We start from the raw sequence: 26959 nt of genomic DNA on the forward strand, positions 1-26959 counted from the left end.
GAGAGAAACAACAAAAATGTAGTTAGATTATCTTTTAAGACATCTCTGATCATTAGTTAGCAGGTGACCAGTACCCACTTGCAAACCCAAAGAAATAGGCACAACGTTAAAACTAGGTATCATAGTGCAAAGTCAGTCAAATGTGGGTCATTCAGCATACAACTGATTTTAAATAGCAAACCTAAAGTACGTGGGATCCGGTGGTAAATACCCATTGTAAACAAAGAGTATTTTAGGATAACTTTTACATAGAATTTTAAATATTTAGATGGTCTGAAAATTGAAGAAAGTATACATTAGTTTATTACTAAGGAAAATAAATAATTTTGCCCAGCTAAAGGAGAATTTTGTCACTTTATTGGTCACATGTAACAAAACTGTAGAGAGCCTGCACATTACTCCAAGTCTGAAAAGCTTTTGTATATGTTCTACTAAAAATTAAGTATATGCTTTTCCAAAATTTCTTTAGACAGATTAGTGACTGAAAAAGTAACAGTATCAAGCTGAGAAGCCTAACTGCCTGGATCTCCACTTGGTTCAGAGTATTTACTAGCCATGACCTTAAAGAACAAGGTGCTCATCCTAAGACCCTCTTTTCCTACTCCACCACCTAGAAAGAAGGGTTCGTTGTTTTTAGAATCAGAAACTGAAAAAATTTCAGTTTCTCAGCTTTTGTTGACATTGACATACCCACTACAAAACCAGAAGAAAAAAAGGTTGAAGACACAACACATGCAATACCTTCAAATCTTTTTTTAACAATTGAGAAACAAATAATACACACCTGAAACATCTACCAAAGACATAGCTGGGAGTACATTCCCCATTCTGCCACTAAAGCACAGTAGTCTCTTCCCCTGACAAAAGAGGGCTACCATCTACTCAAACTTGCCCTGCACCCCAGGAGAAGTCCATTATTCTAGGCACAAAGGAAACCATGTAAGAACAAATGGAGTTAAAATTACTGTAAAACCCCAGTACTGTAAGCTCCAGCTCAATTAACTGGTCAGACATTCAGAAGTGTTAAGTGGCTTACAAAATTATATTCTGTCAGCCTAGGGGACTTTTTTCTAAGACCTAGTCTTATTTTCATCCACCTCAGTGAGGTTTGACACACTACCAGTTATGTCAATACAAGAGAGGAGATCGTGCAAGGGGCCAAGGAAGGACTCAACTGCTGCAGTAGGCTTTCAGCAGCAGTACTATGCTGCTCAGGCAACACTACATTAGCTCAAGCAATATGGGAGCCTGAGGTGGGTTTCCATACATAATAACCACAGGGACTTTGAGTGACATATATAATTGGCTTTGGTTTTTACTTAAACAAAACCAAATCCCAATACCCCCCAAAACCACCAGTGCAATACCTCTACCACCATACAAGAGCATTCACCATCTTCTGTGTGAATGGGAGTAATGATGTAAAAAAAAAAAAATCAGTGAAATTCAGCTCTGTCTAATTTATATTCTAGAGCTCTGAACATCCGGAAACTCTCTATAAATGCTAAATATCATAATTCTCCCATTTGTTTGCTGTGGGTTTAAGCACACGTTTCTATATCGTAAGTTGTATTTGCCTAGACAGGTCCCTTGAGAATCAGAAGAGTAAATCCTTAATTTGAAATTAAACCCTCATTATAATGAAGGACTGATTATATAGAATGAGAATGGTAAACATAATGCTCTCACTAACACTGAATGCATTTCAAAGGAAACAATAGAATAACTATCATCTATACACTTAAATTTCTACTGCAGTTTTTGCTAGATAGAAAAATTAGAGGAAAGCAGCAGTTCTTAATCTCAGGAAATATCGTACCTCAATGACTGCAACATAATTCTACATATTGAGTATACTACTTTGAGATGAAAATAACCACTGTAGGAATATCCATTTCAATGTTAATAAATAGTTTGTGCTTATGGCTCATCAGGCTGCTTCCAGTTAAAATTAGATTATACCTGGGACTCCTATAATAGCTGTCTCCAAACATCTATTTTATAAATGAATGCACTTGTGCATACATAAGTCACTCTGAACTAACTAAATTTGCTATCATGTATTTAAAGATGATCAATCTACTAATCAACATCTTAATTTCCTGTTCTGCAGCAAGTCTTGATGGTCCAGCTTTTGGAAAAAAAAGAAAAAAGGCTTAATCTTTCGATTCCTGAAACGCAGTGTAGCCTTGAAAGTTTTGCCTCTTAATACCAAGTGGCACAGACTGAAGAAACAGAATGTGCAAGTTTTAAGAGCAATCGTAAGAGCAGCTTATGGCACTTACGTGTTTGTTGTCTCTGTGGGGACAGAGTCTCCAGACTTCCCAGGGCCCTGTATAGACTCCATGGCTGTGGAATACAGAACTTTCTGCCCTCCAGGACGTTTCGCATCCGATGTGCTCTGGGAACTCTCTCCCTCTTTTTCCTTCATGTTACTGTTCAGTATGTGGATTCCCAGTAACAGACTGTAATCCATGATCTTAAAACTTTCTAGAACCTATCAACAAAGAAGAAATGGCTGTATTGAAACAAGAAAGACTACATACAATATGAATTACACAGCAGAATTTTGAAAAACTAAGTAAAAATAGGCCTTCAAAGCACAAGTTTCTCTTATTAGGAAAATGTGTGAAGTTATAATTAAACAAAAATCTTTTCCTACTCCACATAAGTCGAAGTGCTAGTTACCGAATTAGCTCAATGCTCTTGTTACAAGTGGGAAAGAAAGATGCATAGCTGAAATGTAACCTAATGTTATTTTGTAGTGAGGGAAGACAAGTCCAGTCAGCACCTTTTTTATTTATAGCAAAAAATCAATTAATAGTTCCACCATATATTTATGAACTACCGACATTAAGGTCACCTCTAATGCATGTTCCAGACTTTACTGATCATTTTTGCCTAGACTACTCTCTACCTCCCCTCCATCTCCTGTTTATAACTGAGAAAGTATTCTTAGACAACTCTGAAATGTCAAAAAAAGTATTTGCTAGCACCCTCTCATTAACAGCTGATAGGATTTGGCTACAAAAATTATGCATCCCTCTCTGTTAGGCTAAATAGGGCCTATCTATGCAGTTTTATTTCTGAAGCATGACTTAACCAACCAGCCTTCTCTTCTAGTTTTTACCAACCATTTTTACCTCTGTCAGTAGGCAAGTTCCCTTTCTTCTTGCATGCACATGTACTAAGTTTCTAGTCAGTTACATCATTATGAAGTCTGGCATACTGCCATTAAAAGGAAAAACAGTTCAAATCAATATGCAAATGTGAACTAAAACAAGCTGTGATCACATCCATCTAGTAATATAACCAAACTGTCAGCAGACAGCAACTGTGTCAAATCTCTTATATAGCAGCAGTGCAAAGCAGAGGGGGAAAAACCAGTAGCAAGCAGGAAGGATATGCTGTGCCACTCACCCCTCCTTTACCTCATGCAGCTCAGCAATGATTCATGACATGTTTTAGCACACAATGCCCTAAGATAGTGGTGTAATTTTTGGCACAGAATCAAAAGGTAATAGTACATGTTTTTACGTGAACAAGAACAAAATGTTATTTTGCAGAGATGACAAATAAAGAGCAGTAACTGCAGGTATGTCATTTTGATGAAGACTATCAAAGTATAAATATTTTACACAAAACACTGAGATGGCTTGGCAACTCTAAGACACATTTTGCAAATTCAAAATGAGATTTGTTAGCAATCATCAGGAAAGGTATAGTGGTCTGTGAAATGATATGAGGAGGAAAAGGGAGTCTACTACTTAACACATCCCCAGAGATAATTTTAACTTCCATGTTCAAGTATATAGTCAAAGAGGTAGGAAAGCTCTGTTCCTCACCATCTGTGTTTCTTATGCACTTACTACATTAAGTAGAAGCCAAGTGTAGAATACAACTGAATTCTTTTCAATCTCTGGCATTTCTCTTTCATAAGGAACATGTCTTAATTTTAGCACCATTGTAAGCATTTAAACTGAAGAAACAAAGTATAACACACTGTAATCTAAGTGTAGAAAGGCATAGCCTCATTCTGATTTCCAGACACAAAGAAGGAATTTAGAAGACATGGCAGGTTTGATCTTGCTCCAAGCAATCCTGCACAGGGGTAGGTTAGTTCAAATGGAACAAGAAAAAGGCTGCTAACATATGGCCCTCAGTAGTCCACAGCATCCTCTGACATAATTCACACAGGGTTTCAGGAAACAACAAAAAAGCATATTCTAATTACCATACAACAAGATAATGAAATTTTATTGCACATTGTGTGGGACTATTGGTGGCTAACAGCTTCCTGTTTTTTGATTGTGAATTGCAAAAATAGCACAGCTGACAGGTACAAAGGCACAGACACTTGGTGCCAAACAAGTTCTAGAATTTTCTTTACTGCTTATTGCTACCCTTTACTCAGACTTCCTCTGAAAGAAATTACTATATAATCTTTTCATTAAAAATAAGTAATCAGTGGATGTCTGCTGCCAAATATTGAAAGTAGATTCTGGGTAGGCTGGAAAAAACCAAAAAACCTTTCATCCTCTATAAAAACACTTGCTTTAGTGGTACAGTCAGCAACACTGTTTATGCAAAGCCAGATTGACAGCAGCTAGTCAGGCCTGGAAAAAGCATTGCCACTTTTATTTTACAGTTGTAACTGCTGACAGCTCTGCCTTCAACCTATTCTTTACCACCTTTTGAATTAGATTACATTAGACACATTATGATTTAACTGTGCTAATTACATAACCCATGTCTAGGACTGCATGTAGCTTCATGGAAGGCTGTGGTATAATGTGCTGCTTCTTCCACAGGGACCTCTTATGTGATAAAACCAATCTTTCTGACTGCATCAATTCACCACTGTCACTTAAACCCATACTACTTGTACTACACAATGGACTAAAAATGTCTGACTATTTATGACTTTGTTCTAGGATTGCTAAAAAAGTCATAAAAACAAGTAGCTGTTTTGTTATTCCAGTTCATTATGAAATTGAAACACCTGCATGTCCAATGGATTAACCGCAGTACATATTCTTCATAGCATATGAACTCCAGCCCTTGTCCCCTGGATGCACTATTCATGGTCCTACTCAGACGCAGGATTGTCCAGTCTACAAAGCATCTTCAGGATACAACATGATCTGCCCCTCTGTCTGCCTACTAGTTTGATATACAGTTCTGATTACCTCCCCTTAGAAATTTGATAACTAAACCAGCCACTCCTTATGCAAATGCACATCTTTTGACCAGATCTAAGCACATTTTTACTCCCCTGTTTGTTTCTAAGGAAAATTCTGATAAGAATAATTAAACAGAATATCAAGGAAGAATCTCAAACATCAGCATTCAACAAAAGCTTACTTATGTCAAACTCTTCAGTCTGTATTAAGACTGAAATTTTACTTCAGTCAGTGGGATTTCCAGCTGAATATATCTGAAGGGTTCTCACATATGTATCATCATTAATATTTAAAACATGAAATAATGATTATTTTTAAATGAGTAAGTAACATTTTGCACATGTAGTTGTACATATTAAATCTGGTTTGCCAAGGAAGAGTTACAGAATGCAGCACATCAACCTATTTCTGAACATGCAGTATCCTATGAGAACACAAAAAAGCCTAAGCCCTTTCCCAGGTCAAGGGTTGCTTGCAAGTAGCTTTGACAATTTTAGATGGAACTGCTTTTGAGAAGCAGCAGCATGTTTTTGCTACAAAGGTACCAAAATGAGATCCTAATCTAATGAAAAAACACTAAATCAAATCACACTATTAAAGGGTTATATTCATAGCAAATGAGAAAGCCCTGTAAAACAGCTGATGTCATCCATATGAGATCACTAGAAATTGACATTAACTCCCAGAAATACACTCCTTGTGTAGTTAAAGTCAGAGAAATTAAATCTTTACTCAGGTAACCACTCTGAAATGCACCTTGCTAGCAAATGGCACGCGGAGATTTCAGCAAGTATATTTTTATTTGTTAGTACACAGCATGATTAAGTGTTGTAGTTGATAATGACAAGTAAATATTCAGTTCATTAACTGGACATTAAATTGTTCATCTCATTTGTATTTATACATGTGTTATTTCACTAGCTACACAGATTCTGTCAGCATGATGATGTCACTTGGTGACCAAGTACTGCTTGCAAGGCTGGCTTTAGCTGCTGTGACAACTTCCAGATGGCAAGTGTCACTCATCCCCTTCTAGCTTTAAGCACTATTTTTCTTTCACACCACATAAAAACCCCCCAGTGAAATGGCATCACGAAATACATTGTTTCAGAACATGGAAAAATAACTCTCTGAATCAGATTTTCTTCTCTCTGAGCTAATCAGATGTTAAAGCATTCTGTGAATCATCTCAGAGTTATACTCAACTATCTAAGCCAGTGACTAATAGAGCAAAGCAAGTATTTTCAGCCATGGAATTTCATTTTTATTGTAGATGCAGCCAGCCAAGCTGACAGAAATCTGCGTTCACATTGCTAACCATGCAAAACAACTCAAGTCAGCAGGTCATTTTGCTAAAAGAATCAAGGAAAATACTACTCAAAAAATATAATTTCACAAGCTTATGAAATGCAAAAACTAAAAGGATGGCCATGCAAGCAAGCACTCCCTCTCTCTTATAAGCATTTTGGAAAAGGGACATAGGAACCAACATAAAGACTGATTTTACACAGAATCAATAATTACTCTCCAGCATAAGGAGATATATAAAAAACCCACAAAATAAAGGACTATGTCACAAAATCATCATTTCTTAGAAAGAAGTATGCAAATGTCAACTGCCTAGTGAGTGGTTTGGTTTAGAAATGATCTATCCCAAGAAAATAAATCACCAACACCCCTAAAGCATATCTGGAGTCACTTCCCATTTCAAAAGAATTCTTGAAACACTGTTAACTAATATTCCTAAAAATTACAAACTGGTTTCTGATTTTTGAAGTAGAAGAAAAGAGAAATTTGGAATTTCAATTGATACTACAGGAGTAATAATATATAAAGATACAACAGATCTGCATTATCAATCCATACCTATTTTCCATAAACTACCATTTCTGACAGAGAGGCCCTTCATCTAAGATTAGCACACTCTCCACCTCCATGACATGCCATCTATTATTTCTGCCCTATGCTGCAGTTCAGTACTCTTTCAAGTTGTGCCAACACTAGTGTTTGTAAGGATGTGCTGTAGAATGGGTCACCGAAATTTGGGTTAAAGAATAATCTGTATGGACACTTTGAGGCAGAAAACAAAAAAAAAAAGACAAGAAAACCAACAAAACCACCCCACTACTGAGGGTTTTGAAAATTCCAGTAAATAAATTTGATCATACAAGGTCTCTGTCACAGTTACTTCAGTACAAAAGCAGATATGTGTTCGTGCCATAAAGCTTGAGACTTTTGCAGCAACTGGCTAAAACAGCAGAGATAAAAATAACAACCAGACCTGAAACTTATGACCCTCTTTGTCTTCAGCTTTGAATTTCATTGTCATTACAGGATTCATTTTTAGTAAGGCCATTAATGGCACTTTTAAAATGTGATTTCCATAGAAAAGTCCATAGTGTTCTTTGCTAATATAATAAAAAAAATATACAGACTCTAAAAAGCCATTCAATTCTCACAGTAAAAACATCTTGAAATTATTTTGTTGTTCTTAAAAACTGCATGACCACAATTGTATTAATTGCCATTGCTTCTGTAACAGATATTTTGCACTACAGGTATCAATATATTAATCATTCTAATGTTAATTTACAAATTAAAAATGGATAGCCACATATACTTTTGTTTAGAACATTCCTCAACACTTCCATGAAATTCTTATAAATGTAGAAAGCACCTCTAACAAACTATGCCTTTTGCTTTTCCAGGATCACTTGATAGCATCAATAGAATTGTTTAGGTTGAGAAAGACTTTTAAGATTGAATCCAACCGTTCACCTAACACTGCTGAGTCCGCCACTAAACCGTGTCCCTAAGCACCACATCTACATGTCTTTTAAATACCTCCAGGGATGGGGACGCAACCACTTCCCTGGGCAACCTGTTCCAATGATTGACAACACTTTCCGGTAGAGAAATTTTTCCTAATATCCAATCTAAACCTCCCCTGGCACAACTTGAGGCCATTTCCTCTTGTCCTGTCGCTTGTTACTTGGGAGAAGAGACAGACACACACCCGGCTACAACCTCCTTTCAGGTAGTTGTAGAGAGCGAGAAGGTCTCCCCTCAGCCTCCTCTTCTCCAGACTAAACAACCCCAGGTCCCTCAGCTGCTCCTCATAAGACTTGTACTCTACCATTGCTACTGAATATCTGAAAAAGGAAAAAAAATAACCTAAACTAACAGTATTGCATCAAACCAAATAAAAATAATTCTGATAAAGTGCAACTTTGGAATAAATAGGCTCAATTTCTATTTAAAATTACCAGAAGGGAAATCCCATAATACAAAAAGCTGAATTCTGTTGTTTGGTTTCTAATTCTAATTAAAAGTATTAGTAGCAATGCAATTTGTCCTTCATATCTTGAAAAATTTTAAGCAATGAGAAAGAAAAAAAAACCATGATTTGAACTCCTACTCTGACCACCAGACAAAAAAAAAATGGTGTTCACAAACTTTAATCCTCCAGATAGTGTGGAAATACTAGCTAAAGAATCCTGACAATACTCCCATGAGGCACCTAATAATTCTCTAATGATTAGATGATCTAATTTTCTAATGCAAAAATGCACTATAAACATTAAGTATTCTGCCACAGAGAGAACAACACCAAGACAATCTTCATCTGTCAGGAAAGGTCTTGGTTTCCTCATCTGCAGTAAGACATGCCTTAAGCAAAGAGACAGAGAAGGAAATAGTGAAGATCATTTGAATCTCACTTCTTAGTAGTAGTATTTACAGAGAGAAGAAGAAATTTATTTTTTCACCTTCATGAATTTGGAGTATTCCCAGCAAGAAATCATAAAACATGCATAGTTTGCCTACTGGCAGGTCATTAGCACTTCACCTGATAAGTCTAAAAATACTCTTCCTATTGAGACAGAAAAATCTATTTACTTACTGCAAGACAATTCGCTAGTTTTCAGTGAGTTACCTTGTCTGCTTGTGTAAAACAATGTTTGTTAATGTAGTTCCAAGTGTGACAGGTGTCATAGTATCCCTAAGGTTACCAAGTTAACTGAGAAGAACCAGTTTCGAGTTTATAGGTCAGCTCGTAAATATGCTTCATTAAGAAAAAAAGTCATCCTTAAGTAACAAATGAATCACTAGTGCTCTTATAAAATCTGGCTCACTTTTTTCCCCACTTTTTTAAATAGGTGGGGAATAAATCTTCAGGTTTTAGAATATCATGTCTTTGCAATTTTGCTAGGGGATTTTATCCCAAATTTCAGGATAAATAAATACTGCTTGATTTGCATACAGAGTTTTTTCATCTCCATATTTATATATGAAAAAGTGTTATGTAAGAGGAGGGAGAAATACTGGGAGTTGACCACTGACTGACAATGAGAGGTTATCTGAGTGCATACAGGTAAATATCTTACTAAGTAGACATTAACAGCAAAGTACAGAGCAAGAGGAACAATACTCGGAAGTTTTTTTTCCATTTGCCCAGTTAATAAAGCTAACTGCATTTACATGCACTCCTCCTTTCAGCCCTTTTCAATATTCTTTTCTATTGGATTCAGCAGCAGATAGAAAGGGAAAACACAGAACCAGGCTATTTTTAATAGAATACCCCAAATTCCTGCATGCAACCAGTTGAGATTCTAGAACATACTGTATCTGTGTGAGCATGTGAAGCAAAGATTTACTAATACAGAATCCTGTGATTACCTATTCTCCCAAAATTCATATTTCTTGTTTAAAGTTATACTAACATACTCTGTTAAGTAACTACATGAGAAACAGTTTGTAGAATATCTTTGTATAATCATGATACTGTCAGTTTTAAAAGGAACTTCCTTCTTTTCTTCTTTCACAAACAGTTACCAGTTCTGTACTTTAAGGGATAACAGGGAAGATATTAAGAATGTTTTCATAATCAAACCACTGGACCATATTCTTATGAGATGTGTTGGTGTACCTTTCCTAGAGCAATTTTTGAACAGTACCTTTATAAAGCTCTATCTTCGTTTTTAACATGGATGATCAAAAGACAAAATTTGTTACTTGTGTGGTTGTACTGTGAATTCCTTGTACCAGAGAACAGATGTCTTCCCCATGCTTTCTGCCCAGAACAGAGGTAATTTGTAGTTATTAAAAAGCTTAAGAGCTCCAGTAAAGATCAAATAAGTAGTAATGGATGCCTAGCTTTACTTTGATTCCATATCAACTATGAAAAATAAAATACTATTAATTCACTTCTAGCCCCTCTCATGCACAGTTGTGCTAACATTACTTGTACCTAACACATCACTTGGTGGCATAGCTTATCCTTTGCCCCACATAAGTATTCCTCCACACAGAAAAAATTCTGCAGGATTAGGTGATTATAACAAAATATAACAGTGGCTAGTTTTGATGTGGAGCTTAATTTTCTGCACCTTGAAGAAAAACAAAAAGAAATCCCCAAATGCACTTTAAACTGTTTTTCATGTCTTTACTGACTTTGTTTTTACTTAGTACTTGCTGATGTACCATAAAGCTTTTAATTCTTGTTCTCATTCATAAATATTAACAGAAACTGTTCTGCTCATAAGACTAATTTTATTTGGAAATTGGAGAATCTGCTCTATTCTTTAATAATTCATAATTTTATACAATGATCAGAGTAGCTAACAATATGATTCCTAAAAATAAATCACAACTATTGAAACTACCTTCCAATACTCTAAGTATTTACCATTATACAAAATACAGGCACATTGGCTTTGCAAATTAAAGCACTCTGAAGTGAATAAGGCTTCAAAGCAAAGATTTTCAGGAAAGCCATTCAGGCAAGTGAAATTATTTTTAGCACCGTTTGATTGTCATGTGTCCCTTGCCTCCCCCCTCGCCCACCCCAGTAACTATGATAGTTCCTGGTGGCAAGGATAGGAGAGCTATAATAAGTCTCAGCAAAGGTCTGGAATTTGAAAGCTAGTTCGAATTTTCAATTCTGTACATTGTATGTATGATAAACTCAGGAGTATTACACCTTTAGGAACACTGTAATGTTATACTCCTTGATTTAGCTAAGGTGCAAAAAGTGCAAAATGGTCTGTGAGCAGAGCTATCAGACCCTACCACCTTGAGTGTGAACATGACAAGCAGGGGACACAGGAGCTGGAGAACGCTATCAATCTGTACCTGTCCCAAAGCAGACAGACAATCTGGAGTGGCTACTGGAGGCACCAGCCCACAACAGATTGCCACAAACCACTCAGGTCCATCCTCTAACCAGGTAAGATCATGCATCTCATCAGATCTGCAGAAAGGTGTGACAGACAGGAACTGATACTCCAGCAGTGGTCCACCACTGCTGTACCCACTACCACCTCTCCCTGGTGAGGGAGCTCTGTCATCTGATGAGATGTTTTGTGTCAGGAGACCAGTTCAGCTAAGCAAGGAAGCCATAGCACAGCTTGTATGTGAAAAGGCAGCACACAGGATGGGGGAGGACAGACAGGCTACAATGGAGGAATTGAGGAAACATTGCCTGGGCATGTAGGGATGGCAATTATTGTCAAGGAAGCCAAAGCTCAGATAGAATTGAGACTTGCAAGGGATGTCAAGGGCATAAAGAAGAGCTTCCACTGCTATGTTAGTGGTAAAAGGCTGACCAAGGAAAACGTGGGCCCATTGCTGAATGACAGCAGAGACAGATCACAGCAGGTCCCTACTGCCTTCTTCGTCATCACCAGCAAGTTCTGCCAGGCCTTTGCACTTAGTGACTAAGCTTAAGGAGGAGAAGTGCTACCAGCTGAGAATGTTCATACTAAAGAAGCAGGAAATAGCCAGTGCTTACTGATTCAGATTGCAAATATGAACAATGAAAACATAATCCAAATGTAAGCAACAGAAGAGAATTTCTTAGTCCTGAAATATTGGCAAGATCAAAATTTTCTTTTCTTTAATGAATTTTTAATTCCAGTGCCTACGCTAGCTTTCTCACTTTGGAGTAAAAGGAAAAAGAGATGACAAGTTTTGAAGCACTAAAAATCTAGGTCAATTATCATTCATGCTAAGTAGCCATCCAAATGCCATATGGGCAGAAAAAAGCAGTGGCAAAACTCACATCCTTTTCCTGAAATGAATGGTGTATCTCTATTCTTTCTAAAGACTAGTACAAAGCAGGTAGTCAGATCTAACCTCATTTGTTGAGCAAATTCAGCTATGTGAAAGAAACATTAACCACACTCTTTGTTTTACAACAGAAAGTAAGACTTATTTGAATAGAAAAACCACTAATTAGTTTTTTATATACATATAACATTCAGTGTGTGTGTGTATATATATCTCTACAGACACACACTATACTCCAGTATGTGTATATATATTTATGTATACACACTGGTTTTTTAAATATAATTTTCTTCTTTTCTTTTAATAATATTAAGATTTACCTGGGCCTTTAAGAACTCCAGACTAACTTTAGAGTTGTCAATCTAAGATTACACACTGAAAAACCTGATGTTATTTGAGTGCTGAACTAAACATGTAGCAAGAATTTACCTATATTTTTAAAGAACCAGTAAGAGTCCTCTTTATATGTAACAATTCAATGATTGATTCTAGTTTTTACTTTTCAGTCCAGTTCCCTCTTAGATTCTGTTTATTATTTTCTATACAATAGAACCCCCCAGGCTTTGACTTGGTAAGTAACTTTTGACAAGTGGGAGGGATGCACAAAAGGGCATCCAGATCCCCAGATGTGACATACTAATGCATTCTGCATTATCACACATAGCAGGAGCTCAGGAAGTGTTCACTGCAAGAGGCTACAGAAAGAACAATGTGTGGTGTTGGAGAAATGTCTCACACTGAATATGCAGCTGAACATTAGGTCACCCAGCTTTACAAACCAAGCACAAGGCATTGTAGACTTCTATGATAATTAAACAAAAAGGACTATTCATGTGCAAAAAACAATGCTTTCCATCTTGCACCACAGGTGGCAGTGAACAACAAACTCTGATGTTCAGGATGCCTCTTCTATGTGAAGAGTTCAGCCTACGCATTTTGCTGTTTTATTATGAAACTCTTAGGATTCCACTCAGACAAAGCCAATCTTTTCTTTCCACAATCACTGTGAATCTTGTGAAACTCAGAGACCTGGATAGCTCCCCTTTTTCCTACTTTATAATTTCTTACCTTTGCTACAGAAAAAAAAATCCATTTTACAACAATTCTCCCTGTCCACAAGAGGCATTGATTTCATTCACCAAAGTCCTCTCAAAGGATAATGGCAGATATCCTTCTCCTGCCTTGGAAATGTTATGTAGATATTAAGCACTACCTTTCAGCTGCGGAAGAAATTTGCTCCAGAAATAAAATTGCTGCTGATAAACACACCTCCCCCATTCAGTTTCCTAGGTCTTGTTAACTGACAAAGAGGCAGACTTACCAAAGCAGTACTGAGACTGCAGCTCTACATACAGTTATCACATGTAACAATGGTACCACAGGGCTATATTTATTGTGCCTCAAAATAATCATTAAAATCTCCAAATTAATGAAAAACAAGAACATGAATTTAAAAAACCCAACTACTGGACTACTTTCCTATATTAATCTGTATTTCCACAGATGGATCGGTGTAATCCTGGATGTATAGACAAACAGGGAGACAGCCCTGCACAAAGGGATCTAACAGTTGTGCTGGATGGCAAGGTCAATCAGTCAGCAATGTGGCCTGCTGCTCACAATGGCTAACCGTACCCTCATAAGCATTAAGCACAGTATAGCCAACTGGTTGAAAGAAGTGATTGTTCCACTATACTCAGCATTGGTGTGGCCTCACCTCAAGCACTGTGTGCAGTTTTGGGCTCCACAATATAAGGAGGATATAAAAATATCAGAATGTGTCCAAAGGAGGGTGAAAGGGCTAGAAGGCATAACTTGTGAGGAGCAGATGAGGCTATTAGGCTTGTTTAGCTTAGAGAAGAGAAGACTGAGAGGTGACCTCACTGCTGTCTCCAACTTCCTCATGAGAGGGGCAGAAAGGGTGGTGCTGATCTCTGGTGCCAGGTGATAAGATGCAAGGGAATGGCTTAAAGCTGCATCGGGAAAGTTCAGATTGCATATTAAGTAAAAGTTCTTCACTGAGAGGGTGGTCAAGCACTGGAAGTTCCCCAGGGAAGTGGCCATGGCCTCAAGCCTGTTGGTATTCAAGAAGTATTTGGACAACACTCTTAGATATATGGTTTATCTTTTAGATTGCCCTGTGTGGAGTCAGGAGTTGGACTCACTCTTGTGGATCCCTTCCAACTCAGGATATTCCATTCCATGCTTCTGTGATCTCAGATCCCAACAGCTTAACTAAAATACAGGCTTCAGTGCTTTCAAATCCATAGTTTTTCTAATTAAATTGCATGGAAAAGGAATGGCGGTTAAACAACAGACAGAGGCACATCCTGCTTTGTTCTGCTGAGGTAAATCTAGAACAGATGTGAACACAGAAGTTCAAATAGTCAAGAATTTTTACTCACTCGACAATCACGCTGTAGTGTTTTCATCAATGCACTGTGTGTTTCAGAGTCAAAATGCAACCCTTCATGCATGTCTTGCAAGAAATCCAAGTCTTTAAATGTAGGGTTGGACTTCTCCCTCTCTTTTCTTGATGCTCTCCGTTTGTATGTGGAGCCTTTCAAGTCATACGTGAAATGCATTTTCAAAGCTCGTGGCAAAACATTATTCATGACAACAATTCTAATATTAATGCCTCCTGACTGAACACAGTACAGCCCATAAAATTTGGGTAGAAGAGTCCTTGGATTCTGGTTCAGGTTCTAAAACAAAAGAAATATTGTTAAATGTGTCTATTTTCAAAAGACATCATGCTTACAAAAAAGTTTTTTTTAATAGCAAAGAACATTAACAAACATCAAGAAAACTGTGCATATTCTTATTCAGTATATTTTCCTTGACCAGGTGATTTTCTTTGTGGGTCTGTATTTCTGAATGCTACTGTAAACACTGCCCTTTTGCCAGGAACTTATCTAAGCCAAGAGCAGAGCAGTAGTTGCATTTATGCCAGGCTTCTCTTTCTCATATCCTATGAAATAGCAGACTAGGCCAAACCTAGAAGAATCCCGAAGATTTAATTCATTTATTCTGACCTGAACAACCTTTGCATTCCACCTGCTGGAAGGAGTTTGGATCAAATCTAGTTCTCATTACCTTGACTTTGATTCTGAAAAACAGAACCCTTGTCTCCATGAGACTTTTCAAATTAAGAGTTAGTGCCAAATGACCAAGTTGTCTCCACAGGAGTATGAGTTCATAACAGAACCACAACTGACGAGCAGAAAAGTGTGAAATAATCCAAATTCCACAATAGGCAAAAAGTTAACTAGGAGAGGATAAGAGGTGAGACTGAAAATCCTTCTTCCGAATACACCTGCTCTCAGTTTTTGGCATGAAAGAGCAAGAAGGGGAAAAACTACTTCAAGTCTTACATGATTACTAAGTCACAACATACAGCTATGGGAAGAAAGTACTTTCATAGGAAATAATCAGAGTGATTAAAGTTTTACACTTCGAAAACCCTTGCATATGGTAGCAGTGAGAATGTTCCCGGAAAAACAAAATGACCTTATATTTACTTGTAATAACTCAAACTTATGCTGAGCTGATTATCATGACTAGAAACAACAAAAGAAGTACCTGCCACCATTGCTCTTTTTCATGCTGTCACTGCATAATTTAAACAAACAGTGAATCCATGTTACTTTAGTGTGATAATGACAATATTCCTTATTTTTAGTATGAGTGGGTAACTTTTCAAGTGTTTACTTAAGAAAGCAAAGAAAACAGTCAGTCACAGCTCTAATACTTTGAAGTCCTGCATACCACCCAGAAGAATCACTGTTCATATGTATGAGTGGCTTTTGTTTAAAAAAAAAAAAGACGAAAGGAGAATTAAGTTCTACTTACTTTGAATCAATGGTTTCCCTTTCTGATGACTGACACACATAAACTAATACTATTGACTTAATATTAGCCCTCAAAAAGCTGCATTTAAGAATTAAGTTTGAAACAAATTGTATGGATAAAAATATTTTTTACATCATTGTTCTAACACATGAGAAATGGAAATTAGGAGGAGTCCAGAAACAAAAGTGAAACTGACCGGTCTAGTTTCTTTGTCCGCTCTGAGTGAAATGCAGAGGGTAGACAAACACAAAATGGAGAAAAAAGTTGAATTAGAAATTTAGAATTTTTTTGTTACTACCTCATTAGAAGCAAAGTTTAGTATCAAATCAGAAGATGATATTCAGCTTCATCTTGAATGCTAAAAGAACAACAGTTATCTTAAATATAATTCTTGATTTATATCTATTCTTTCTGATGGTTGTGTGGGGTACAAAGTTGAAAGACAGGTAAAAATGTCAAAAATATTACAAAAAATATGGATAAAGCCAATGAAAGATTAAAAGACAACAAATTAAACTGAATCTTCAGAAGTGCAACATGAAAAACACAGGTAAAATACAGTCTTCAATTACTTACCATATAATAACCTGGCAAAAGCTTCTGAAGAAACTCAGCCTCTTTGTGTTGAACTGTTTTGATGATGAACTCATCATCACTAGTTACAAAAAATAAGGACCCACTGGCACCTGGGTTGGATAATTCAATCAAAGGCTCACTGCAGATTGAGTACTGAAAGAGACAAAAAAAATGTTTTTCACTGCCAATGCATGCATTTCTCAAACACAAGTTTAATACAAAGAACTGCAGGTTGAAATAGCCACAGGAGAATCATGGAGCTTATTCTTTGGTTTTCAACTGCAGCAACTCTTCTACTGTACAGCAAGCTGTGTCACAAGTAATTTGTCTGAGGTTTGGCAGGGCAGTTACACTCCACTATGCCCAGGACACGCTGCACAACCATGGAAGAGCAGTTGGCAGCCGAGCATATGGCCTGTCTTCACACCCCACTGCACCAGCTGAACTTTCCCCATAGTGAAGTGAGTGGTTGAGGTGAAGGGAGCCCATCCCCACACTGTCAGCACTGCAAATTCTTGAGTCAGAAGCTTTAAGATGACACTTTCACTGCAACTGTTCACTTTTCATAGCCATTTATAAAACAGGTACAGGAAGATGTTAGATAAAGACACTGGAAGTAGAGGTTTCTCACTATAGACAAATAGGCAAGTCCCGTGAAATTGGGATTGAAGCCATTAGAATAGTAATTGCAGTATAGCTGCTAATGTAGTTTTCTGATTGAAAACTGTTTGAAATAGAAAAACTAAATACCAGTAAGTAGGAAAAATTAGGCTTTGGAGGGCCATTATTTTGAATGCATAGACAGGCTTTCTCTTCCACAGGGAGACTGTAATAATTAACCATAACATTAAGGAGGAAAAAGACACCTTACTAGTAGAACCAGATCTCACACAGAGGCTAATGTACATTTATTAAATCACCATTAACTCACACTTCATGCTTCATTCAAACTAAATGGAGGGGAGACATTAAGCTCAGAAACATAGAAAAATCTGTTTATATTAAATTCGAGAGCTTGTTTAAAATACAATATCATTAAACTTTGACACAGACTTTTCCTTTGTTATATATCACCAATTTTACAAACTTGGAGATTTAATGTACAATCCAATATTTCAAGGCTTCAGTCTTTGAAAGAAAGAAAATTAACAGGATGTGAGTTGTGAGTAGTGTAAGCACCAGGGAATTATTCTTAGCAATGCAGTATGTCTTCTGGTCTTCTCAGAAGAGAAGGAATAACTGTTTCAGTAAAAAATACCTGGTTTATTGGTAATTGCCTGAGATGAGTTGAGCAATTCCAAAAGAAAAAACAGTTTTGTTTGTTGAAAATAGCTTTCATTAAATTCAGCTGGAGTCTTGCCATTGATTTCAGCAGGTGGTGATAGCAAAAAAAGTTATATAAGAAAATCTAATAAATATGTTCTTTTGTGAACACTTGAAGTAAAGAGGCATGTTTCCTATGGACTCAAACCACTGCGTTAATGCATTTTCTTCTCCTGGCTCCAGCTGAGGCTTTTCCCATACTTAGAATTTTTAAGAGACTTTTGCATGCTATAAAAATGTTTCCTGTTTCTCTCCCTGCTTCTGGAGTTCACTCAGTTCCACTTAATATAAGAGACCTTTCTTATTAATCCTATACTAGCAATTGTCTAGACATAGAACAGCAATACTGTAACAAAGAGCAAAGCAGCAGTTGTATTGCAACCCCTGTGTTTTTCTTGCCAAAATATATAAAGCTTTATAAGTAACTGTCATTGTTGCAAGCATTGGAAACCAATTATCCTAAACATTAAAGCTCAATAAAACAGTATAGCATAAGCACAAGTTTTTAACCTACACTGTGTGTCGGTCATTTTGCAGTTGAGTTCATTCCTGTAAAAGTCTATCCACCAAGTGCTGCTATACAAAGAGCCCAGCTAATTTTGACAGGACACTTATGAAAGCCAAATGAAAACTGAAAAGTAAGAAAATCCCCAAGCCCCTGACAATTAAGCACTTTACGATCAAGAAGTTTCCCTGCAAAATGCCAGTACTCCATAAGGTTTGCAGCAACAATTTAATTCTACCAGCTGTTCAAACGTATTTACCCTTGTTACCCAGGCTGACTCCTACAGTGCATTACCGCTCAACCTCCTTGGAAAAGTTGAAACTGTAAATCTTTGGCCTTTGTCATTGCAAATTAACAGTGTAATCTCACATACACTTGCTGTAACTTCTCCTCCTTTTATTTTACTTCCCTTCCCCTTCAGCCACAGTTGGACCATCACTTGGCATATTGTTACAGTAGAGTGTTTTAGATCCTTAACTGGAATTATGGTCACTACATGACAGATCCAGATTTCACAGAAACAAGAAGGACTGTTCAGCCAGAACCCTGACACATGCTATTGCGAGCAAACTCTTAATCAGATGTTTTGGTCATAACCAATTGGGAAAAGGGTCCCAAATTACAAATAGTTTTATGATCATAGTACCCATCTGATCGCATCTGCCTCTGGATCACAAGGGACTGCCAACTGCTCTGATTGCAAAGAGATGCCCATTTAGAATCAGAAACAGAAATGGATTCTAATATGCTTGCAGAACAAGTATAACCCTAAGAGGCATGCATCAGTTACAACACCACACAGTGAAATTCTAACTATATTTCACAAATATACCCATTTGTTGAAGGAATCCTGCTTTTGCGTTTTCAAGAAAAGAAGGTGCACTTAATATTGAAACTAGCTTTTGTAGTTGCCCCTTTTCCATGGAAATACACCACTAGTGTCTTTTGCTGTGGCAAGGGCAAAAAAAGAATCTGCAACAAGTTGCTTTTACTAGGAATTTCCTTCAGGGATTAGCCATTTTGTAGCTAAACAGAGTGTCACAAATCTCTTATCAACAGCAAGCAGTCTTTCTATAACCTTTAATTTATGCTACTGCAAATGCTTCCTTAGATGGAATGAAGTTGCAAGTGACAATAGCTTTACTCTAGGAAGTACAGACTTTTTAGCAGCTGGCCACAGAGCTTGCATACTTCATCTTTCACCAAGTCCACAAAAGGAGATAGATAAACAACATATTATATAATGACACCTCTGTCAAACTCCAACCCAACTGCACTTCCGTGCTACTAACATCTATAATTCAAAGGAATTATCTGTTTTTATATAGAACTATTGTCATGAGGGTTAGTAATACAAAATCCATACACAGTGCTAAAGAATTAAAATCAGACACCCGCATTTCACCTAAATAAAAGCAAAACCAGCAAAGTTTTGCTTTTAGGCTCATTGTCCAAGAAGGAAAAAACCTCATATAACAAGCACACTTGAACACAACAGAAGACAGTGAAGTAAATATACTAAGTAATGTTTCAGCACCACATAATCAATTTTTCTTTTTTACTCACTCAAGGTCTTTCATATTCTTTTGGTTTTAAAGAAACAGTTATCAACAATAGAACAAAAAAAGATCTAAAAACTCATTCAAAGGAAGTTAACAACAAAACTCTGACATATGAAATTGCTAATTTGTACTGGGACTCTGATTTGTTGGGTGGACCACCATGAGACAAATGGGACATGAGGTAAACATTTCAAAAACAATCCAGCTCTTCAGTTTTACAGTACCCTTCCAAAAGCAGAACTACAGGAGAAATAGTGGATCCTTGTCCCTGGCAGTGCACAAAGTGGTTTTGCCAATTAAAGCCTTGACACGATTTAGCCCCAGCCAGCAGCTGAGCACCACGCACCTCTCCCTCACCCCTCCCCTGGCGGGATGGGGAGGAGAACAGAAAAACAACGGCAAAGCCTGGAGGGCTGGGATAAGGGCAGTTTACTGGGACAGCAAGGGAGAGGGAAACAATCAACAACAGGACTGATAACAGATATTCACCATGGGTGATAACAAAGAACAATTTACCAAGCCAACCACCATCCCAGAACCCCACTGCCCCCGCCCCTGCCCGACCAGCCCCCTTTTATGGTGAGCATGACATCACATGGTATGGAATAGCCCCCAGCCAGCTTGGGTCACCTGTCCTGGCTCTTTGTGAAATTAACTCTATCCTTGCCAGAACCAGGACAAGCCTGCTTTTATGATGGCAACAAATGCATAACTTTTTTCTCATGTAAACAGTTGAATACTGAGAAGTGTTGAGGGATATTAGTTGTTTAACATAAATAAGTTTTAATTAGAATAATTTACTTAGGATTATAATAGAGTGTGATTTGTGCTGTTTGCTTAGCTTCACTTAGCATGAGTGGCTAGATTTGCTGAAGCCTTTAGGCCGCAATAGAAGTATGTTTCTCAGTAATTTTCCTAGTAGTTTTCCTAAGAGCTAGTACAGTGCTGTGTTTAGTCTTTTAGCATGGGAAAGTATTTTGATATCACACCAATGTTTTGGTATTGTTTTTCCCAAGTCTGGGATTCTTCAGTTCTCCATGTTCCACCAGCAAGGGCAGATGCACAAGGACTGTAAACCAGAAGACAGGGAGGCTCCAGCCTTCGGGGAAAACTGCAGAAACTGCAAGTCAACAAGATAAGAGCCTGCCTGGTCATGGAAGAAGAATCCAATTAGATGTTAGAAGACCCCAAGCCAAAAATCACCGTTGGACTAAAGGACACATGGACAGCACATGAGGGGCGCATGAGGGGCAGGCGTGTGGGTCCCAAGGGTATAATTGCCCCGGGAGTTCTTTGTCCTGGGTCCCTCTCTTTGGCAGCACCCAGCCTGGGCTGATCCTACTGCTGCACCTTTCAATTAAATTAATTATTTTATAAAATCTCACACCTGAGACTCTGCTGTGGGAAACCTAGGGTCAAGCCTGAAGGAGGAAGCAGTATGGCCAAGAGTAAGTCTGTGGGTGTGTGCAACACCATGAATGGTGTGTGACTGCTCAGGCAGTAGATAATCCTTTAACAAGAAGGAATAAGTCTGCAAACTATAAAATACAGACAAAGAAGATACACTAAAATGCTTTTTTTTTTTAGTCCACCACCTGTTTTTCTCAAGGCAAGATGGGAATATTTGCAGACACTTATTTAATAAAGTGAATAAATAATGCAAATAACACAAGAGCACTTTATTAGAACTGAATTGACGGAAGTCACACAAGTACTGATTACAACTTCTCTAGAAATAATTACCTGAATGAGCAATAATACTCAAGTTACTCTAGTCAGTTTAGAAGGCAGGTGTTTATAGGAATTCTCAAAGATGAAGAATTAAAATTCTTAAAACACTAAAAATATTCACTTGATATAGACCAGTCCACACAAAGTTTACTAACCATTTGGGCACCATTAAAGCACCCTCTTCTGTCACTATGAAAATAATATACATTATAATCATTTGTAACTGAAATTAAAACTGCAAGTTCTTACCAAGTAATCATCAGCCTTGATACCAAAAAGTTCTCTGAAATAGCGGAAGGCAAGAGGTGCATACGTCTTAAATCTGAAGTCAGGGTAATGATGAGCTGGGGTGAGATTGCTCCCTTCACTGAAAGGAAAAAACAAAAAGTAAGCCAAACCCAATTATTACTGAGCTATTTTTAACAACTCTCTTCTTACAGCTAGTTTTACTATAAAGCTGCCTAACTCAATCATTGGCCTTCTGAGACAAGATTCATAAATGCAGACAAACCTCCCTATCACCATCACTCAGTGTAATAGAAATGTCTGAGAGACACAAAATACTGCCAGCAAATTCCTTTCTCCTGCCTTAAAGGCAATTACTATTTTCACCACCCATACCCATTTGCGTAAAGAATGGGTTTAAACTAAGGCTACAATTTCTGATACCTGGCCAAGGTAAGCCAGTGTAATAGCTTACTAATGCAGAAAGGGTCACCCCCACCTCATGTAAGCTCTTGCAAAAAGTTTGGAAGTCAACGCAGTAAAACAATTTTACACTAGCTTGGTGACCTGAACTGGTCTGCAGGAGAACCAGACAGATACTAAGGACAGCACAACAGAGGGCAGAACCATCTCGCCAGAGCGGTGGGAAGGAAGCTGGACTACATATGTTTTTTGGTGGCAGCAAACATTGATTGGCTCAGCCTTATTTATGAAACACCATCCTCAACATTAGTCTCTTCTGCAGGCTAACTGCAGTTATGGTATCTCTTCTTTCTTGCTAGTACAGTCCAGAATTGGGAAGCCACTCCAGCTTTGCTGACCTTAAAGAGGTTTTCTGTTTGTCTGTCATGTCATGTATTTTACCCCACCTTGATCTAAACCAGCACTAGCTTACATGTTCAGTTGATTAAATAAGAATGCAGGGTACAGACTCCTTGGGAAATTCTGGAAAATGGTATGCAGATTCAAACTAGAAGAGGCACAAAGACTACTGGAGTGACCAGCCTGGAAGACAGTCTTTCTTAAAGGAATAACAATTAAAAAATAAAGATCATTGTAGCCTCCTTAGTGCTTTGCTTTATATTTACCATCTCAATGTATTGTTAGGCTGCAGTTGTACGAGTCTTGAGATGAATACTACGTGATTTAAGCTAAAGGAAAAGGTCAGCAGCAAAATCCTGCCAAAAGAAAAAGATATATAAAAACTCCCTGGGGATTCATTTATCATGGAAACTAAAAGAAGGCTTTTAAGCAGAAGAGTAAAGGTCTACACCATGATTTCAACACAAACAAGAACAGCTTTTAGACAAAGACTCGTCAATCTCCAAATGGTTTGATAAATAGATGAGTACAAAATCCAAGACCTGACATAGTGGCCAAGATCAGCTCTTTCAGCACTTCTTTACTCATTTACCTTAATTTATTCAGAAGAATATCCACAGTATACAAAAAAAGAAAAATATGTAAAGAAATAAAACTCTAAACAATATTCCTGCAAAGACTAAAATATCATGAAAATATTTAATAGTTTTGATCCTGTACAACTAATGCTGGTCATATGAACTCGTCACCTTCCATTAATAACAATTTGATGACAGAAGTCTACCCAACCCACCTAGCTGCCCCTGCACGCATACTGCCAAAACCCAATAGAACTGAACTGCTGCTAATTGAACAATGTGAGCTGGAGAACAAGCTTTCTCAGGCTCCAGAAATACATATGCTTCAGACTGTTGAATAGGAGACAAAACGGGGGAAAAAACCAACCTGATTTCTGTCTGGAAATCACAAATAAAAAGATGGTTGTGGATGACCAAGGATTCATACAAAGACATTAGAATACTGCTGTTTCTTGAAGTGCTAAAACATACAGTTAACAGTTAGTGAAGGCTGCCTAGTCTTAATGAACTTGTCTGATCACTTTATAGTCTACCATATCACAACTCCAAGGTATTAAAATAAAATCCAAATGTATTTTATTGTTCCATTATATAGTAAAAAAATGGCAATCAGTAGGATACTAGGCTGAAGATGGTTGTTTTTCGCTACAGTTAAGATTGGCTAATGCTTTTTCTTGTAAGGTCTTTCAGCTGCTCAGAACACTGCCAGTCTTGTCTGACATTAAGTTTTTTATAGCTGGATGCATCTCATTGAATTTTTGTGCAACATGAGGATGCCACAGGGGTAATGTATAGCTACCCTGGGAACCTGGGGGCACACTTGTAAATGCATTTAATTGTTGTAAGATGCAGGCAAGAACAGAACAGAGTGTTCTCTGCTGAAGCATCTCATCATTGCCAGGGAAGATTAATTGTCTAGACTTTATAAAAATCCTACCTTTCAGCACATAAATACCATTATAAATCTGCTTCCTGCAGCCATAACAAAAGCTTTTTTTGTGAAAGCATGATAATAAATAGATTACATGTCCTTACTATACTAGAACATGTACTGTTGTTGGAACTTCACCAGGCTGAAATGAAGACAGGAGGTTTGCTATGATAATAGCATGGGTCTAAGCCATTTCATAAGTGCATATGGAGTAAAATGACCAATACTGGGTCTGCAGGTGAACAGGAATGCATAGTAAGTGGAGATTTATTTCCAGAATAGTTGCAAGACAGAGCAATTGTTTTGGAACAGCATCTACTCAGAGGGCAATTCCATGTATTTAGAGCATATGATCTTACTTTATTACAGATATGACAGTCAATTTCACTGTGCAGACAAGTTTGTTTATTCTTTGTAAAATCATCTTAAAAATTCCTGTTCACTAAAGGTCTGTAGAGCTCTTATCATATCCTACAATTTCTGTTAAATACATTAATTAGTTTCAGCTTCACTGCCTAATAGAATAATTTACTAGATCCCAACAGTAAGCTGTTCTGTGATGCAAGAAGCAAGCTTGACAAATTCAAGATTTATTGGTTACCCCTCTAGACGAAAGTTTGTAAGGTTTTCTTGTTGCTCCTTTTAACAGAAAAAGCACCCTCAGTTCCAGTAATTTCCTACAGTAATGGAAAACCTTCAAGTTTCTGGCGGCTGAGTATGTCCTTGCTCTTACCTGGAAAGGACAGTTTCCACTGTACAGAACACTTGATGCAAATACACCTCTACCTTATTTAGACATGAAATTATTCACCTTCCACTCTATTAGCTCTTGAGAGAATGTATTTCATGGTTTCTCCCCAAATTTTCTTGGCATATTTTACAAGTGCGTTTCACTCTGGCTGGATTAAAGTATATGCACAAAGCACTATGTACAACAATTTTTAATCAGGCTAGGGAGCTTCATGGGGATGATTATGTCTTTGAAGTTGAACAAGAAAAATACCCGTGATCTGTTGACAAAAAACTTAATCTGCAAAATGGAGCTGTGGATATAATAGAAATGTAGTCTATGAAAAAAAAGTAATCATACAATTTTGCTCTCAGATAGACCTGCACCCTAAACCACCAGAAAATAAACAAAAGGAAAAATAAAGGCTTTTAATATCAGCTTTGATTCTGGCAGTCTTGAGGAATTAAAGTCTGTGTATATGAGCTATCACAAACAATAAAGGCTTTGGAAAGATTAGTAAGCAATTCTAACTTATGACGTATTTTAATAACCTTAGGTGTAAGACCACACAAAAGCAAAAGATTGGTAGGTAAAATAAAAAAGAGAGAGATTAAGCTTACTATGTGAGTGTGCTTTAATACTAAAATTTTAGATACTTTTTTTTTTAAATCAAGCACACCTAGAAATTACAGTATGTGCATATTAACCTGTCTCTTAGTAAATGCTATGGGTTGGTTTAAAATGTAGGTGATGCAATATCGCTCTAAAAATGAAGTAAAACTAATTACATATTTTAAGGGCTAACCTCATGGCTTGCAAAAATTTTGATAAACAAGACACCCAGATATGTTTCTTGGCAGCTTTTCTTTACTATAGCCTCACCCTGGTGGAACGTACTCAGGAGAGAGCCCACCTATCTGAAGGGGCAGAGAAGGCTAGCTGCACCTCTTGGTAGCAAGCCTTATCACAGAGCAACATTAATAGGCTCTGATGTAGCTGTTAACAAGAGAGTCACATTGTAGCTGTGGGCCTGTGTATACCATTCTTGTATGTATTGTAAAAAGAGTGAAGAGGCAGAACACCTCAGTTCTCTCATGTGAAAGTCATTTTGATTTTAAGATATTAAAAAAGTGAAACACCTAAAATTAAATACTTCCAATATTAAAAACTAAGAGTACCCAATCTCAGTTTCACTGTTCTTAGATAAAGCTGCCCTTTTACAACACATCAAAATGTGTTTAAACTCTACAGACTGTATCCAATAAATACATACTGACAGCTAAGGTAGTGCTTTGTGTGTTCATTTCCTATATATCAATTCAGGAAAGCAATTGTTTCCCACACGATGGAAGCAGGTATTATGGCTACCTCTACAAATAGGTGTGTGTTTGGTTTTTCCATACTATGGGATAAAGTCCAGTGGTAATATCCTTGTTTCTCACTGTATGTTCTCCTATACTTTTGGTTACTATATGCTATCATAAGCAGTCCCTGCAAGGCACCTTTGAAATACAACTGTGAATAGTACATATCATCAAAAAAAGTCAAGCCAATCATATCTACGTAACAGCTGAATACACATATGTTTTCTTATGATGAAGACACATTTTTCACAACTAACCGGAGATGGCATTAAAGCAAGGGATCTCAGAGTACTTTAAAAATAGTTTGTCTACAGAACCACACAAGTGTTCAGGTTATCACAGATATACCAAGAATCGACAGTAAGAGAACTAAGAGCAGTAACTCATAATGAACATGTTTTTGCTTTTGTTGCCACAGCATGCCCATTTTGAATACTATTTGTTTTGCAAACAAAAACTACTTCCTCCTATCTGTGCTATCACTCTACTCATAAACCATAAAAAGCATG

The 26959-nt window shown here is 37.3% G+C and overlaps 1 protein-coding gene across 8 annotated transcripts in view; it reads right to left on the reverse strand.

Moving 5' to 3' along the window:
• The window catches only part of PIP5K1B (phosphatidylinositol-4-phosphate 5-kinase type 1 beta), a 118605-nt gene that overhangs the window by 34162 nt on the left and 57484 nt on the right, over nucleotides 1–26959 (reverse strand). For 7 of the 8 annotated variants that reach the window (XM_054810845.1, XM_054810847.1, XM_054810842.1 and 4 more), the window contains 4 exons: nucleotides 22050–22167; nucleotides 16680–16832; nucleotides 14657–14956; nucleotides 2286–2497 (listed from right to left, as the gene is read on the reverse strand). In XM_054810845.1, the coding sequence (XP_054666820.1) occupies nucleotides 2286–2497; nucleotides 14657–14956; nucleotides 16680–16832; nucleotides 22050–22167 (783 nt within the window). Of the gene's footprint in view, nucleotides 1–2285; nucleotides 2498–14656; nucleotides 14957–16679; nucleotides 16833–22049; nucleotides 22168–23792; nucleotides 23961–26959 lie in introns of those variants that run through there. The other variant, XM_054810846.1, reaches the window with a different exon arrangement.

The sequence above is a fragment of the Grus americana genome, chromosome Z (genome assembly GCF_028858705.1).
Source record: "Grus americana isolate bGruAme1 chromosome Z, bGruAme1.mat, whole genome shotgun sequence".
In the NCBI taxonomy this organism is placed as follows: Eukaryota; Metazoa; Chordata; class Aves; order Gruiformes; family Gruidae; genus Grus; species Grus americana.